This window comes from Gobio gobio, assembly GCF_949357685.1.
Source record: "Gobio gobio genome assembly, chromosome: 5".
In the NCBI taxonomy this organism is placed as follows: domain Eukaryota; kingdom Metazoa; phylum Chordata; class Actinopteri; order Cypriniformes; family Gobionidae; genus Gobio; species Gobio gobio.
In genome coordinates, this window is record NC_137101.1 from 5,299,246 (window position 1) to 5,317,850 (window position 18,605).

The window sequence follows — 18,605 nt, forward strand, 5'->3', positions numbered from 1 at the left end:
GACAGCGAGTTACACACAAACCCGCCTCCACTCCACTCACTCACTCGTTTCATTTGCTCTGGATGAATATTGTTGCTGTTGCAGGGCTTGAATTTTGGTGCGACATTTTACTAATTCCTGCAGATTTTGTGCTCACACCCAAAGTACCCACACATAAAGCCGTCCCTCAGTGCTAAATTGAGTTATTTTTCGCTGCTTATTGCGCTTTAACAGTAGACTGGGTAAACCCAGCCTGATCTGCCGGCGATTTGATTTCGCCCTGCAGCTCAGTCTGGAAACGTGTACATTCATTTCTACTGCTTCTGTTACACTTTTGTTGGAACCAATCACAGACTGGCTTGTCCATTTTGCGCGCTATTTGCGGGTTTAACACAATGACGGATGGGTCGTTACCCGTTGATCACACCTCTTGTGGTCTGATTGGTTGAAGGACGATCCAATTGCGTACAGAGTGATTTATGCTCGTTGATCACGCCTCTTGTGCAGTAGAAAATACAGAGCAGATTGAGCTTGGTCTGGTGATAGCCAGACAATTTAAACAGTCAAATACACACAAAATAATGTCAAAATGCTGGTTTTAGCGAGTATTCACGTAAACCCGGTCAGTTCTGTTTTAAGTGAATGTAAACAGTTGAGAGAGAAAACACATGTGTAACAGTGTAATGGATCCGTGCATCAGCTCTTAAAGTGACAGCAGCCTAATAAACCTGCTGACAAATTATGTGATAATATAAAAAATATCGGTTTAGCAGTTTTTCCCTGTGGTATTGATGCCAAAATTGTGGTTGGTAACTTTGGAAAACCACTAACCACAGTGGCTGGTGAGCAAAGTTAATGTCGAGCCCTGGATGCCGTAGAGCAGGGGTCTCCAAACTCGGTCCTGGAGGGCCACTGTCCTGCAGAGTTTAGCTCCAACCCCAATTAAACACACCTGAACCAGCTAATCAGTGTCTTACTAGGGCCTTGAAAGACACCGATTAGCTGGTGCAAGTGTATTTAATTGGGGTTGGAGCTAAACTCTGCAGGACAGTGGCTCTCCAAGACCGAGTTTGGAGACCCCTGGCGTGGAGGAACCACTTTTGGTTTCCTTTCAGTGAACTGTTCTTTAAAATAAATAATGCAATGACCTTTTTCCACCATAAAGAACGTTATAGGGGCTTCCGCAGAGTAAAGGCCGCTACATACTCCGCAAGAACAGAGAAAAACGTTCTCGCTCCCAGGGCTGCGAGAACAAAATGACGTAATTTCTCGCAGCTCGTTCTCGACACATCGTCTGAGCAGAACTTTTTTCTTGTGGGTGTCCTGAGAACTATTGTGTGATTGGTCAGAATTTTAACGTGTGCGGGGTTAATGCGGAGAAAAGGAGGTGTTCAGCACCTGCTTTTCTTGTGAAGTATGGAATGTCCTCACCAGAACGAACTTTGTTCTTGTTCTTGCCACCTCGAGAAAACGAACAAATTTCTCTGTTCTTGCGGAGTATGTAGCAGCCTTAATTATAAGAAGTTGAACTCCGTTATAGGAACTAGACAGGGGAGTCATCTGAATGAGAACAAAATGTTCCTGGTTGCGAGCTCTGAAGTGACGTAAACCATCACTTACATCCTGCCACTTTGGTTGTAGTGCGGGTTTTTGGTTTGACGGCACTGAGAACACCAGAGCCTGAGCACACAACTCTCCCATACTCCGTCTTTATTAGTTTACGATCTGTTTACCAGTCCTATCCAATACATTATTACACAGTTAAACAAAGAAAGTGAATGCAGGAATACATAATCATGTTTCGCTTGGTCCATTCAAAGTCGTGTTGGATTTCCTCCTTAGCGCTGAGCAGTTTGAGAAGTGCCTGGACTTCAAAGTTGGTCTATCTATCGCTGTGTTCAGGGAGTTAGTTTGTGGAGTAAATGTATATAAACACTGCTTTTTAAAAATGGTGGGTGTTGGTGTTTTGCAAGCGTTCAGCCAATCAGCATACACTTAAATCACTGGTTCTTCCTCTTGTGTAGTAGAAGCTTATTTAGTTCCCCACGAGGCATTCCTATAACAATTCCTGAAGTGCGAGCACTTCCGCCAATAGTTATAGGAACTACGAAAACGTTCCTCCGGTTGCAAAAGCCCTTGGAATGGAAAGGTTCCATGGATGTTAAAGATTTTCCATTGAACCATATATGCCAATAAAGAACCTTTTATTGTAAGAGTGTAACACTTTTTCTGTAGGCATATATTATTTACTTGCCTTTAGAATTGTGCAGTGTTGCATTTAGTGTTTCTGTTTTTAGGCCACTAATGATAATTATTCAAGTGCTATGGTATCCGTCACTGTTGTGTAAATGGCACCAGCACAATCTTGTACTATTTCCAGGTCAGCCCAGTTCTTGTGGCCTAAATGTTTTGCTGAGTTTGCAACGCAGGTGCGAGGATTGTCTGAAACTGTCTGACCTGTTTTTAGAGATATTGTTTCGTTGAATTTCGTTCCCTTGATTAACGTCTGACCCAAATAGCATTTACAAGTGACTTCAGTTCCAATAGTGACCAAAGTACGTTACAGTAATCTCATAGAGCTTAAAGTTGACAGGAAATCAAAATTGACCCCATTTGCATTTTAATACACGTACCAGGTGGTATTGGTGACCCCTCAACCCCTCTCTTGTCTTTTTATGATCCAATCAATTCGCGTTGCATCAAATTAAAGCCTGTCTGGTAGGGTTTCTGTTTCCATGTTAAATCCTGTATGAGTGTGTTGAATTGTTTTTGTGTAATTTTAGAACACTGACATAATTATTGTCTAGAATTCATGCGGTTGCGAACATTATCTGAAATGTAAAACTTATTTTCAGCTCTGGGTTTAATGGCTGTAATATCAGATTCATATTGACTCGTACTCTATTGACCTTTTGTTTGTGCATTTGCCTAGATATCATGAGGACCGATAAATAGCACAATGCAAATCCAGTGTGCTCTTAGTAAACACTTCTTCATTATTAAGGCACAGGCCATGTGGAAAAGATTCCACTGAAGATCAGCAAGGTACTTTTTTCCCGGTTTCTATTTGCATATTCCTTTCAAACGAAGCTAAATCAATTCAGGCGAACAGTAGTTTCCTATTGTGCATACGGAGGGCATGCTGATTTTGGCATTCACCGCTTGCAGCAACACAAAGTATTTCTGTCAGTTTCTCTTTTTTTACTCATACACATACAAGCTATCTTCCCAATCTCAGGGTGTTTTCACACCTGTAGATCCTTTTTGTTCCAAAACAGGGACTTAATTTGTTACACTATTGCATTTTCTTCTTGGTTCGGTTCGCTTTCACAAGGTAACCTTTCCGAGAATACCAAAATGTGTTTATGCAAGTCACATACGAGTACAACTGTCCTCTTATTGGTCAGAGTTTCCCATGCGTCATCCATCAAGATGATTGACAGGTTCACTCCATGAGCTTATTGTGGCTTTATTTGCAACTGCTGAGACGCACGCAAACACTAAACGAATGTAGCCGGCATTCCCGCTGTTAAATTATATAGCACATTCGTATTAATACTGCAGCAAATTCAAACACGCTCTCTCTGGATCTCCCAGCGCTGTCTAGAGGCTAATTGTGTCAAGATACACACAAACACTATACGAATGTTACACAGAACAGGCATAACATTATGAAGTGAATAACAGTGATTATCTGTTCATCACGGCACCTGTTAGTGGGTGGGATATATTAGGCAGCAAGTGAACATTTTGTCCTCAAAGTTCACGTGTTAGAAGCAGGAAAAATGGGCAAGAGTAAGGATTTGAGTGAGTTTGATAAGGCCAAATGGCTAGACGACTTCAGCTCTTGTGGGGTGTCCCCGGTCTGAAGTGGTCAGTCTCTATCAAAAGTGCTCCAAGGACCGGCGACAGGGTCATGGGCGGCTGAGGCTCATTGATGCACGTGGGGAGCGAAGGCTGGCCCGTGTGGTCCGATCAAACAGACGAGCTACTGGAGCTCAAGAAGTTAATGCTGGTTCTGATAGAAAGGTGTCAGAATACACAGTGCATCGCAGTTTGTTGCGTATGGGGCGGCATAGCCGCTGACCGGTCAGGGTGCCCATGCTGACCCCTGTCCACCGCCGAAAGCACCAACAGTGGCACGTGAGCATCAGAACTGGACCACAGAGCAATGGAAGAAGGTGGCCTGGTCTGATGAATCACGTTTTCTTTTACATCACGTGGATGGCCGGGTGTGTGTGTGCGGGAACACATGGCACAGGATGCACTATTCGTTGGACCTCGTTCAGATGGCCTTTGAGCGATTGTTTTGGTGTGGATCCGAGCACGATTGTTGTGTTCACATATGTCTAAAGGATAGCCTGACAAGCCAGACCCACATCCAGATGTTGGGTCTGGAAACTCACCATTGGCAGGGCTCAATCCGAGGGGCGGGATAAACGGTTGTCTTTCAAATTCCCTCTGCATGCAATTGGATAGCGCCATGAGGGCCACAACCAACCAGAGCGAAGGAGAAGGTGAAGCCGAGCTAACGTTAGTTGATAAGACTTTCGCCGTATCCGGTCGGCAAAACTTCGAACATATCTTCTTAAGAATGACTTCAGTGCCGTTCTTTGTTCTTTTCTCAAAGAAAAGCTTAACTCCAAGTCTTCCAGAGTCGCGGCCAAAGCCGATTCAAAAGACCGCTGTTCGTCAGCTTCTTTGTTTACGAGTAGCATGCAGAACCTCCGCAACTCTGCCGTGACGTGCCGTAATTATGTTAAGCCCGCCCACCGACTCTACACACGCTGTGATTGGCCTGACCAGAGTTTGGTTTTTCCAGCTCTCAGGTCTACCGAGAGTTGCTAGACTACACTCGTGGCAAAATAAATGTTCTGCCGCTAGGGTGCGTCTAGATTTCTAGGCTACCTAAAGGAACCTAACCATGGGAGAAAACGCACCAGGTTCCAAAACAAACGCTCCCATGTGAAAGCACCCTTAGTAAGCTGCCTAGCTAGACAGCATTTTAAAAGATCATAGGCCCACTTCTAATGTGAACACTGGCTGCTAAAGATACCTAATTTCAGCCCAATTTTAAGGCATTGCTGCATGTTTCTTTTGCAGAAGTCCCAAAATGCATTGTGACTCTGTGAAGAAATGAGCAACATGATAATGTCAAACTGTATTAGAGCCAAATGTGGTTCAACTCCACTTATTGTGAGTGTGAGTAGCTCTATTTTTGAGTTGCTGCCTGTTAGCTTTCCAAATCAATTGGTTATGAGATGCCTTAAAAGGCAGCAGCCTATGTTAGCAGTAGAAAACATGGCAGCTCGCTAGCTTTTGGTGTAGTCTTATTCTCTTCATGACACAATATGATTCGGTAATACGTTTTCTCCATCCATTGAATTATTTATCATGTCAAAGTGAGGGTCGTATTTGGATTCGTCTCACCCAGCTAATGGATTACAGAGACATCTTTGCATTAGCAACACTGTCCAAGACGAGACAATTAGAGTGCTCTAACAGCACCTGTCCTTTTTTTTCGCAGGATGCTCAGCTTTTATGGCTTCCCACCCCCTCAAGGTATAACATGCACAGCCAAGGTCTGATTTGAGAACATTATCTGTATGTGCAGTTCTCTGGCATCCAGCGTAGAAAGCTGTCTAACAAATCTCCCATTAGGCAACCTGTTTAAAAACACACTGCCTTACACGGGTAGAAAAGCTTTTTGTCTATAGGTTTTGACAGAATGTTTTACCGTACATGTTGTCTTTTTTTCCAAATAGAGCAGGATGCAGCCCTGAAACTGTAGAAGCAATTAAAGTGCTTTCTTTGTTTTGAAGTCTGTCTTTGTGTAGTGCACGCTGTCCTCAGATGGTGTTACAAGAAATCCGATGAGGTGCAGTTGGACAGTGATTGGTTCGAGCTTGAGAGTTTATAAAGCTGCTGATAGCATCATGCTATTGGATTGTAAACAAGACGATCAGTAAATGATAATGAACCCTTAAAGGTTTAATTAAAAAATCACTTTCCTGTTTACCATGTGGCACAACTGTGTGAGATGTTAGCTGAAGCATCATTATGTTCTAGTGTAGGGTTGGTCGGATGGGCAGCAAATACCATACAATAGTATAAATGTGTTAAAGGGTACATAACACACACGGTTTCTGCCAATCTCATGTTAATATTGCATCCTTCATATTAGGGCTGCGCAATATATCGAAATTATCGAAATATCGCAAATGTACATATCGCAAGGGTACACAATATCTGAATGATTTTAATAGGCTACTTCAACATTGTGAAAAGTGTACGTTTTAGGTTGATGCATATAGCAGAGAATAGACTGGGCACACGACTGTTAATTATGTGACTTGCTTGACATTAAAAAGAGTTATTAAACGCAATAACTTGCAAAAAACAACTCTTTGCAGTCTCGCGCTGTCTGACACACACCGAAACGTGCGCACAAGCCGTTCTTTTTTCGTGTCTTGTTTCACACTCGAACTGTCAAATACACACACAGTTATGTCAAAATAGCTGTCTTGATGAGTATTCAAGTCGTTTATGCTTTAAGTGAAAGATATCAGATGGGGAAAGAAATGGATTTTACACACTTAAAGCAATATCGCATCGCATATCGAATATCGCATTATTTAACAAGGATATCGCCAGAGGTGGACAAAGTACACAACTCCATTACTCGAGTAAAAGTAAAAGTACCACTTGTCAAATATTACTCTGTTACAAGTGAAAGTTGTTAAAAACTATTTTTACTTAAGTAAAAGTACAGAAATACTTGCTTTTAAAAGTACTTAAGTATCAAAAGTAAATTTCCTTTTTTATGTCAATGCATTATTTCATTATTGTTGCATTGTTGTATAAATGCACGCTATGCCATCATGGTCCAACATGCTAGCATACGACCACCTTGAACTAATTTAAATACTTAAAAGTTACAAAGCTTTTTACAAAGCTGATGTCACTTTAAGGCTGAATGCACAAATCCTACACACTGATACACATCTGATATTCCCCCAACTGTTTACGTTCACTTGAGACATAATCAACTTTGTTTACGTGAATACTTTCCAAAATTAAAATTGTGACATTTTGTGTGTATTGGTCTGTTTAAGTGCGAAAAAAACACAAAAGAAAGCTCTATTCAGTTCACTACTCGAACTCTGGCATCTGAGAGGCACAACAAAACAGACTGAACTGAGCTCTTTAATCATGCTTTTTCAGATTCATCCATATGTCTATGCTTCTCTTTCTCCCAGACATTTACATTTTGCAAAAAAAAAACAACAACACTTTTACAGAAGAAAAAAAAATCATCCACTGACTTGCAAAGCTGCCACAGAAACGACTTTTGACTTCGAGGATCTTGATAGGAATGTAGTGGAGTAAAAAGTACGATATTTGTCTTTCAAATGTAGTGAAGTTAAAGTAAAAGTTTCCCTAAAAAATAATACTTCAGTAAAGTACAGATACTCAAAAAGTGTACTTAAGTACAGTACTCAATTAAATGTACTTCGTTACTGTCCACCTCTGGATATCGCAAATCGCATTTTTCTTCAATATCGCACAGCCTTACTTCATATCTCTGAAGAGTCTTTCGTTTTATCATATTTATAAAAGACAGATACGCTGTACCGATTCTTTCCAAAAACTCGTGGTTGATCTCGTGGAGGCGTGCAGTGGGCGGAGCTAAAGAGTCACGAACACACACAAAACATCATGGCATTATCCCTGGATAACTTTAGATTCACTATACGTTCGTGTTGTTTACATTTTATATGCACTTACACGGCGATTGCCAACAAAACACACACATTTGATGAAGTTTCACTCACCGCCTGCGGTTTCGACTCGTGACCGGGAACAAACAAACACACTTCCAGAGCTCCGTTGCTGCTCCGTGAAAACAAACTGCATCCACTGTTTCCTTAACACTGGGTTATTTGGGAAGCTGAACAAGGTAATCTTTCCTCACAATCTGAGACACACTTTTTTTTTATTTGACATTGTTGATTTTGTGGTCTAAAAACAAAATGCCTTGTTAATGGACGCGCTCTTGCTGTCACTCTGGTTTATGTGTGTGTGTGTGTGTGTGTGCGCTAATCTGGGAGAAGTGCCCATATAAGGAAGTACACCCTTTATGACGTCATACAGGACCATACTCAAAAAAAAACCTTTCTGAAACCTAGGAGTGTAATTGGCACAGAAAGACTCTACTCATACGTCCAACTCATTTTTTGGCCATGTTTAGCGTGAGAATCAACTCTTTAACTGTGTAAATAAGTCAGAATGCATGAAATAGCATTAGACCCGCAGCATTAGAGAACTATGCTGTGATGTATCCTGATACACCCTAGTGTCTTCTTTAAGCATTTCTTTACCATAGTGACCCATGTGGCATGACTATTACTTTTTCATTTTTCAGGCCAGTGGTTATTTTCTGACCGTGTCCACAAAACGAATGTCTGCTTCAGCCTTGAATTATAGTGGTCCTAACACAATAATGACAGCACACTTAGTAAACATGATTTATGAATCCTTTCCCGGCGATGTAAGGGACGGATAGACGACCAGATGGATTGATAAACAGTTGAAGGAAAACTCTAAATGGCTTAAGGGGAGGATCGACTAGGGCAATGGAAGGAGGTGAAGGTGTTTTGATTGGCGGAAGGCGTGTGTGTGACTGCTGCCAGCCGTAATGAGATGATTGGAGTGGGATGAATGAATAAATGAAGCATTTAGATAGCACTTTTCTTATGTACTACTGTGCATCCAAAGCGCTTTACAATCATCACATGGGATCACATGGGAAATCTGAAGGAATGATGCTGTTGAGGAGAGGAAATCAAAGTCATTTAAATGTCAATATTGGAAACAAGGGACTTGATTCTGTTTGTTTGTTTGTTTTTTACATCACCTCAACTGCACCTGTCTATCAAATGGAGTGTCAATCACATGACTTCGGTCTCATTGACTCCCTCCTCTGGGAATATATGAGTGGCATGTGGATGTTACGGTCAGTGTAGCGAGGTAAGAGATTGATTGGGTGAATGAAAGCAGAACCCAGAGGTAAGGATGCTCCAATTAGACAGATTTTAAAGACAAAGGTGAAGTTTGATTACAGGCTGTGGAAATGGAGGCCAGCAGGAAGAACATTTTGACTCTTGGATGTTTTTTTCGAGGATCTTTGGTGTTATGTAAAACAAAAAAGCTAACCCAAGTTACTGGGGTCAAATCAAGATACATGTAATAGTAGCAATACCAAGCAGGTCAATAATCTTAACCTCTTTTTATTGACATTAACAATGAAACAGTACTTTGCATTAGTGCTAATGTGACTTTGGATGTTTTCAGGCCCTGAACACGGCTTATAAGCAGAGCCGTTACAGTTTTGGCAGCCCTTTTTTACTGGCAGAGGCCCATTGCTCACTTGCAATCATGTTTTTTTTTTTACCAACATGCCTCTCCGAAATCTCTATACAGCTTGTTTACAGCTAAAACAATAAAGCCTTCATTCATGAGCAACCCTAAATCTTAGGTCATCTCATCACAGGGCAACAGCTCCACAGACCTCTGTAAGATCTGTTGCGCATGATGATACAATTGACTCTTAGTAGAGTCCTTTGGAGTTGTTTGGGAATGCACTTAAGCTAAAAGTTAGCATTTTGCAATTGACATTGAAGCACAGGGCCCCAAGATAGCCGGGTACAGCAGTTTGGACAGATTTTACTACAGCAACTCAGTGTTTTGAGAGACCTGTAACTCCATTAAAGACATGCGTAAATCATGCACTTCAACTCCCACTTGCTTTTGTTCAGCATAGCGTGTGAGCTACCTTGGCTTTCTGACCTGTAACCTATAGATAAACTCAAGAACATTATGATTGCAGAACAGCCACTTGATGATATAAGCCGAACACAAGCAATGTTTAGTTCCTAGCACTGCAGTAATCAGTAATGAACTGTTAGATGGGGTTTCAATCAAGTTTAAAGCCTATCCAACTGAGCCGCACTTTGGGTAACTGCCAGTATCTGTGCATATAATTGTTTTGCATTTTGAGCCAGTGCTGAAAAGGAAGTGAAAGATTTAGCACGTAAAAATCTTTAAGTGCTTGAAAAAGCTGTTAAATTTGATCAAGTGTATTCAATCAAGAATTAGGGGCTCTACGATGGAGTCATTGACACCCTATTTACTGGTTGCGTGACATCACAACGTTTTTATTAGTCTCAACACCACTAGATTACAAGCTATCATCCAATACTAGCACCTATTCCTGAATTTGAGCATGCCAACCAAATTGGGAATTAACCTGCGTCTCCGAACTGCATTTTACTTATTTTTGAGTGTGCAATGGCATGACCCTAACACAGATCAGTGTGTGACCTTTCATTGCTGCAGTGCAAGGGGTGATTATTTTTCCTTGCCTGCCAAAAGATACATTCATCACACTCTAATCCAGTTTAACCAATAATCAAACACCATCAGCTCAATGGGTCTCATAAGGTCAAGTATTTAAAGTCAACACCTTTTCATTGACACTCCCCAACTACTTCATACCCCAGCAGCTTTATTGGACAATATGCTGTGTACCACCTCCCTCATCCCTATAAAAAGATGTGATTTGTATGCCAACTGGCCATGCGGGTGATTTTGAAAGGAAGCAGACCATGCTTTGAAGGTCACCCCTGTGACTTGTTGACCCGAGTAGTAATATAGCTATCTTGTTAATTTTATTGCTGGGCAGAGGGCAGATAGTAGATCTTATTATCATATTTTCCATGAGTAAAAATTGGGGTGGTTGAAGCTGAAGGAGGACCGACATAAAACCTCTTTCTCTACAGAGTGAAAAAAAGTCTTTACTCCTGAAATGTGGCCCAGTGTTTATCACAAAGCAGTTGCGTAAGGTTCATCATAACACAAAAAGTCTCTTCAGCTGTTTTTTGGGGTATTTAATGCAAATGAACAAACCCAGGAGCATCAGTTTCTACTTTACATTTATGGTTTATACTTAGGTATGTATGTACAATCTCTAGGACCACTTCAATAAAGCACATGCAGTATTTACACTACCATCTATGACATCTACAATAGTCACAATTACAATAAATAATAATAAATTATTCCTCTTGAGGTACTGTACAATTAATACACTTAAGTTCATTACTGCTTTGGATTAGTGGTTTCCCTTTTTAATGATTCTTTACCTGATGAGGATATTTGCCAAAAATTGGCCCAGTAGCTCATTCCACATCCTCCGATGAGAGGCATTTTTGCCTGACCTCTGTCTCCTCGAAAGTCACCTTTTTGTTCCTTTTTGGGTCAATCCATGAGTTGTGGATGACCACGTTATTAGGCATAGGGTCGGCCTCTACAACTGACACAACACGCTTCTTCATTTTACTCTTTAGAACCTTTTGAAATTTCTGCCGAGTGAAGGCATAGAGCAGCGGGTGAAAAATGGTGGTCCCATAAGCCATGACCAGGAAGCCCAGTCTGAGACGCACAGTGAAGTTGCTCGGGCCTGTACTCAGGATAACCGTGTTGAGCACGGTGATGGGTGTCCAGCAAAGCAGGAAGGTGGAGATGATAAGAAGTGACATGCGAAAAACCCTCTTTTGCCGCTCACGGCGTTCCCTGTGCCGCTTGACTGCCCTGCGTAAGGCTATGATCACAGACACCGAGGTGCGCATACCCAATGGTGGGTTCCTGCCTGCACTGCTCTGCGAGGCATCGGTGGACTCTGGCTGAGTGGAAGTCATGGAGATGGTCTTTTTCTTTCTTGGTTTCTTCTTGGGCGCCGAATGGAAACGTGTGCCAATGCGGATGTTGAGTGCCTGCAGGATCTTGTAGTAAGTAACCAGCATGACCACAGCAGTGAAGAAGAAGATGGGAATCTGTGCCAGCAGGTGATAGTAGAGTCCCAATTCAGTGTAGTATTGGTTTGACGGTTCTTCCCCCTCTGTCTGATTCCTTTCGTTGCCTGCCTGGCTGAAGAACCCCTCTTCTATGAAGGGTACCAGAAAGCTGAGGAATGATAAAGCCCAAATGGACCCCAATAGGGCCACTGCGCGTCCCATTGTGAGAACTCGATTTGCAGGCCGAACTGAGATATCATAGCGATCTAGTGTGATGGCCAAGACATTGGCAGCAGTAGCGACGCTAGCAAAAGACACACAAGCCTCGTGGAAGCAGCAAATCAGTGCGTTATTGCCCTCTAGTGGCAATAGCACCACCACAATCGTCATTGGGATGCAACCCACGCACACTAGCACGTCCAGCACATGAAGGTTCATGGTTACAATGTTGCTGACAGAACTCACCAGGTTTGACTTCATACAATAGAGAGCCAGAACAGTCAGGTTGCTACTGAGACCCAGCACAATCTCCAACATGAGGAAACCTGTTAGAGACACCTGGAAGCTGACCGGGTAAGGGGTGTCCAGGTCCATTTCGAAGTCAAGGGGTTCAACGTTATCGAGGACAGTGACGTTGCTCATGATGGCCTGGAATCCCAGCACAGGAGGGGTATGCATTCTCCTACACATGGATATAAAATTAAAGTGGCATGTCTGTTGGGTCAATTTGTTGTTAATACAGCATGCTTTTAGCAGAAATTAACTGTTGTTTACATGCTACAGGTTTGTCTGAGAAGCATTTCCATGGCATGCTACCGAGTGTTAACGTACGACTTACCCAAATTCTAGCTGTCAACTTACAAGAAAGAACCTAAAAAGGATGAAACATTTATATGTGCAGACTAACAAAACTCACCCCTCCCTTGTGTCCACTGTCCTTGTTAGGAGCTTGTGTAGCAAATGCAACTAAAGCGCTGATGTGTTGGCAGGATGTCATAGACGCCAACCATACTCCAACGCCTTTTTATCTCGGCAGTGTCCTTTGCTCCTTCAACGCCATTCTGTTATGTACCTGCTCCGATGTGGGCTTGCTTTTTTTTTGTTTTTCCAGAAAGAAGTGATTTCAAATGAGCTAAGGCTGTCACCAGCCCCAGCATGGCACAGACTGAACAAGTGAATGCACCCCAGTTTCCTCAAACACCTCTCTGTAGGGTTGATTAAACGCAGTCCAAACAGCTCATACCTAATTCCCTCGCATCCTCAGATTTCTGTGGGAGGATGTGGGAGATGGAAACACACTCTGCTCTTCCTTTTTTTCAGAGCGTGGGAAGGGTTTGTGCATTGTAATATCCACGTGGTCTTGACATAAAAGCTATGTTGTATTCAGGCTTGACTTTAGCCTTTTGTCCTTTGTAGTGGCCAAACAGATCTTGAAGAACTGATCAGGGACACCACCATGTCCCATCCTCAGTGATTATTCCAAGACTTTGTGAAGCACAAGCAGAAATGCATCTCCCTCAGTGTAACAGGTTAGGACTGGCATACTCTCCTCACCATATAACGAAAGTTGCACCGTCTCCCTGCAGAGTTCACAGCCCCTGCCCCTTGTATTCCACCTGAGTAAATCACACCCCCACTTGCCGTGCCACAGTACAGCTCCAGGAGACCAGTCAGGTAGACAGCGGTACACAGTAATCACAACAAGGTCACAGGTTTCCAGAGGGAAGGAGGTAGTCAAGCCGGTGCACTGTGTGGCATATATTTACCCTCTCTTTTTCACAGTGTTCATGTGGGACACCAGAACAGGAACTCCATCTTCAGGATTTCACTCTCTGGCTGCTGGTAGGTGCAAAAAAAAAGTGAGAGTTAGAATTATATAGTTGCCTTTCTACCAGAGTCATAAATGACCTTGACAATCTCTACAGGATAGTGGCGTCTCCTTAGCATTCAGTAACCCTTGTTCTATTATAAACGTGCATTTTATTTGTCCACAAATGCAATTGAGAGACCTTGCAGAGATTGTGCACCCAATTGCCATTTTAAGGTTTAACCCCAGTCAGTCCTTTTTTTTTTTTTTGTCTTTGAAGGTGTCTCTGGTGTAATTAGTTGAAAAGCTTTAAGCCCAATAGAAACTCATTAAACTAATGTTGCTTTGGAATAATGGACTCCCACAGTGACTGTGAGTGGTTGTTTGCAGAGCAAGTTGCAGTACTCCCACACCAAGGGCTATTTTCCATATATCATACATCTCCAAGCTTCTCTCTCACTCTTTTAATCTCCAAGCATCTCTCTCACTCCTTTTTTTCTTTTTCTGAGCTAGAAGGCAGCTTTCAGCACTATACAGAAGCGGTAATAGCGACAAAAGCGCTCACATCATCTTCCCCTTAAGAGGATAATGGGTTGGATGGGTTTCGATTTGCTCAGTTTTGCTCTTTCCACATACATTAATTGAGTTAAATGTGTCAGTTACTGTGTTGGCCACTGGAGGAACCACATGAAATACAGCGTGCATCTTTTTTTCCACAAGTGTCAAAGCAAGAGCGTGCACAGTTCTTGTTTCTAAACAGTTAAATCAAGGCATCTTCCTCTGCATTGTATAGAATCTAACTGCTCTTAACAGTTAACCATGCACAGTATTTCCTTTATTTTAAAAAGTAAAAGTTGTCAGATTTATACAAATCTCTAAAGTTATGGTTTGTATGAAATGGCATGCATTTCCCTTAGCAGATGCTGTAGTTGTGAGAGCACAGAAACCTGAAGCTTTTTACCTCTTGTTGCTGCCATAAGAGCGAGTGACCTGGTAGCCCATATATTTCCCAGGTTGAGTAGAGCCATGCCAGGACGAGTGATAAAGGACATGCTTGTCTGAAGGGATGAGTCTGCCTGTCTTCCTCTATCTGCCTTTCTCTAAGCACTCCCTCGCCTTTCAAGGGGGGCAGGGAAGTCAGATGTTGTAGGATGTAGTGCCGTGCATCTTGCTTACAGATCTGCTCCTCTCCTCCTCCCTTGTTCCTTTCCTCTCAGTCTTTCTCTCCCTTACCATCCCTACACTCAGCGCTTTCAAAATGCCCTACCTACTCATTTCTCTCCTCCTCCTCTTCTCTCTCTCTCTCTCTCTTCCCTCCTACCTCCCCTCATCACTCTCGCTTTCCCTCCCCCTTCCTCTGCTGTGGTTTATAACACTTCTCTGGTTCCCGATTGGTCTCGTGTAATAGTTGTAACCCTTTCTTGCTCTATTGCTCAAATAGGGCTTATGCCAACAGGTGATTTTTACTCTCTTTGTTGACATTGAGGATTGCTCTCTTCCTAAATTTATTTTTGCTCCTAAATTGTTCATACATCCACAGTTTAGAAGCGAGTAAATAAGTAAAGGATGTTAAAATCTTTGTAATAGCACTTAGCAAGGATGATTGAGTTTACTTGCAAAGAGTCTTCATAATGCAAACATGACAAACCTTGCATGAAGCGTGATTTAGGTTCAGTCTTTTTTGCTGTACATGTGTGGGCGTGTTGGTGCACACTGATGTCAAGAGAAGGAATGGGCTAATACTTTCTCACCAAATTAAAACTTAAGTCACAAAAATATCATAAAAAAAGCCTTCAAATCGCCAAGCTGAACATACTCATAAATAATCAAGGTGGACATTAATATTTAAACTTTTTATTCAGACCCTGTCCCAAGCGAGAGGGAGAACATGTTCATATTTTCTATATTTTTAGGCAATTCCTTGAGCTAGTGCCCCAAAGCAATATTTCCCTCGATTTCAAAAGCCAATGTCTCATTTGACATTTCTAGTGTCTGTCAGTAATGGCCACTCTCTGTCGTTATCTCTCTCTTGTTGTATAAACTGCCCTATTGAGTGTGTTTGTGTGATTCTAGCTTGATAATGCCGCTCTGACTGATGCTCATTGAGTGGAAGCAGAACTCCAGAAGCCCTGGGTGAATTAACTTGTGCTTAGCAACCGCAGGTTCCAGGAGCGGAAGGTAAGACGCTAGGTGCCAGCTCACTGGGAGAAGCGTGAGGGATGAGGAGTTGTGTAAAATCTACGCCTCTGCTCCCTGGAGAAACCTCCTAGAAGCAAGCGTGCCCATTGGGTCTCTGGCACGAGCCTTCCGCCTTGCAGTTTTCCGCTTCTCATGTGGCTGAATCCTTACTTTTTTGTAAATCGTTGTGTAGTGTTAAATTTGATTAATTTAAAGGGTCATGAACTGGCTTTTTTATTTTATTATACTGTTGTCTGAGGTCAACTTATGACGTTTGCATGGTTTTTTCATTCAAAACACATCATAATGAATAAGTAATAGGCTATTTTCTAACCTGGTTCTGAGCTCTTGAGAAGCTCTGTTTTTATGGGCCTGCCGCATTGAAGACTTGGACGTAAACCCCACTGCCATGATTGGATAACAGTTTTGCATATTATAATGAGTTTATAATAAAGTCAGTACACGTAAGGAATTGTTTTGAAACCTCCCAATGTGGAAAAACGGCACCCGGAATGATTCGCCCGCAGGGCTCACAAATTGTCTTTATCAAACAAACACTGATATATCTCTCATCCACCCGCGATAAATTGGGGAAAAAAAAATGTATTACTTGGGCCGCCCGATCGGTGGATATAACCGTGGACTGCATCACTAACACACACATGCACACGCGCACACACAAGCCAAGCACAAGCATCTAGAAATCTTCACTGTAGACAAATCAGCATGTTCAAAACTTCCTCGATTTGTATTTTTTCCTTCAAATGTCAAGTCAAGAGAGTGAACAACGCACATCAAAAAAGCACATCAAGGACATCAAGGCAGGCTAGAAATACATTTTGGTAATGTTAGCCCCGGGACATTGGGCTTTGCGAGCCCTGGCCCATACATGTTCAAGTCTGATCCCGAATCGAAGGACAATGAACCAACAACACCTCAAATACAAAGGATACTCCAGCCTGTGACAGCGTGGAAGTTATGTTTAGTTAGACACGTACACATAATCAGTAGATATCAAACGATCTGTAACAATGCAATACTATCACATATAAAAAAAAATGTTTACTTGCATAAGTGTGTTGCACTAGCCTGACGTCGTCATACTCAATTCTAGTCAGAATTTGAGTCTGATACTACTCCGTTGGGCTGTGGTTATGGGCCGTGTTTCAACCGAACCAGGAAAGACCTCAATTGGATAGACCTACAACCAATCAGAGCAACGGAGCAACGCATAACGTTAGTTGTCAAATGTCAACAGAACTCAACTGCACTGTGTTGCCAAGTCCGCTGGTTGAAGTGACCCCAATTATGGGATATACAGACCTAGGAATGCGAATTTTAGCAGGCAGCCCTGCCAAAATAACACGTATTTTACCCCCCAAATGCCTTTTTCCCCCAGAAGAACCCCCCCGGAAAGCTATTGGGCTTGTTTTTGGCTAGTTTTGAGTAGCAATTGGACGGGTTTTGTTGTAAAAACTTGGTAACCCTGTCTGCATGCACACTGGAATAAGTAACGTTAGAAGAAAAAGATGAGTGTGAACAATCTTTGCCGGTGTTGTAAAAAAAGAATTCAAGGACACACAGAGCACTTACCAACACGATCATCATTTCTGAGAGAAATAGTGAAGGTGAATGCATATACAAACAAGTTCTCCGTTTAGGATTAGAACAAATTCAACCCAAGTGCCTTTGATGACGTGGAGGATTACGTTATTGTTTATCATCTGTCCATCATCGTCTAAAGCCCGCCCTGACAATTTCATTGGTCCGAACAGTTTCTGTTCAGGCATAATTACTTCTCTACGGATCAAGTCCAGACCGAACTGCCCGAGCTCAAATGTTGTGGGCGGGGCTAAGTTCGGCTGGCATCCAGGCTAGTGTTGCACCATTCCTGTCGGAGCCAATATAGAAGGCACCGCATTGTTTTTTAATCTCATTCTATCTGCATTCCAGTCTCGACCTGTTTACAAACGAATCCACGGTGAAATGAAGCGAACAAACGCGCAATGTGTTAGACACATGAGCTGGATCTTCATTAAAAATAAAGTTCAACTGCATTCCTAATATTGGAATCCGAATAAAGCTTATGCGGCATGTTTATTGCTAGGAAGTTCGATCCGGTTTAGCTCCACGTAGGCCTATGTTATTTATCTATAACATGTCATGCGCAAACCGGTGGGCGGGGCTACAGAATCTCGGTTAAGGTGCATATAGGATTTGATATGTTGACACAGGTATGTCAGTATTTTGACAGCAGCTTTGAATGTAGGTCATCCCATCAGATTTTAGAGCCATCCTGATGTGTGAGATCCGTGGGTCGTACCTCTTTTTCCGGCTCCGTTTTAAACCCCATCTCTCTCTATCCTCTCTGACTCTGTTACATCTCATTCGGAGCCATGTGTCAGGTAGGACAAGTCGGAGAACTTTATCTGAATGTGATTTGCTATCCCTAGGCAGTTCTCCAGTATCTGTTATAACATTTTAGATATGCTGTTCCTTTTTTATTGGTACATGTTGTTAACTTTAACAAATACATTTGACGGAGAAGCTTAAAGGAAACGGCCACCTAAAACCGAAGCCAAACAGGAAATTCTGCTTGGCCTGTAGTGTTATATTTTGCTGGCTCATTACTCCTTTGAGACTCGGGAGCTGTTCTTGGTCACATTCCCAGTGTCTCCAAGGGCTCTTTTGCCTGTGGACTTGAGACGCACCAAATGCAGATGACAGACCCAGTGGTCAAAGTCGCCTCTGGCTGTCCACAGTCCCCAAAGTCCTACAGCTGTTCC

At 42.4% G+C, this 18,605-nt stretch overlaps 2 protein-coding genes across 4 annotated transcripts in view; one reads left to right on the forward strand and one right to left on the reverse strand.

Moving 5' to 3' along the window:
- The window catches only part of cog5 (component of oligomeric golgi complex 5), a 124,395-nt gene that overhangs the window by 10,491 nt on the left and 95,299 nt on the right, over window positions 1–18,605 (forward strand). The window contains exon 1 of one of the 3 annotated variants that reach the window (XM_079817833.1): window positions 13,517–13,676. The exons of the other annotated variants lie outside the window; for them this stretch is intronic. Within the exon in view, the coding sequence (XP_079673959.1) occupies window positions 13,622–13,676 (55 nt within the window). The 5' untranslated portion in view covers window positions 13,517–13,621. Of the gene's footprint in view, window positions 1–13,516; window positions 13,677–18,605 lie in introns of those variants that run through there. 3 annotated transcript variants of the gene reach the window in all.
- gpr22a (G protein-coupled receptor 22a) lies at window positions 9,250–13,478 on the reverse strand. Its single transcript, XM_079817836.1, has 2 exons — window positions 12,751–13,478; window positions 9,250–12,516 (listed from the first exon to the last, which is right to left on the reverse strand). The coding sequence occupies exon 2, from the start codon at window positions 12,510–12,512 to the stop codon at window positions 11,220–11,222; it is 1,293 nt and encodes a 430-aa protein (XP_079673962.1). The 5' UTR covers window positions 12,513–12,516; window positions 12,751–13,478; the 3' UTR covers window positions 9,250–11,219.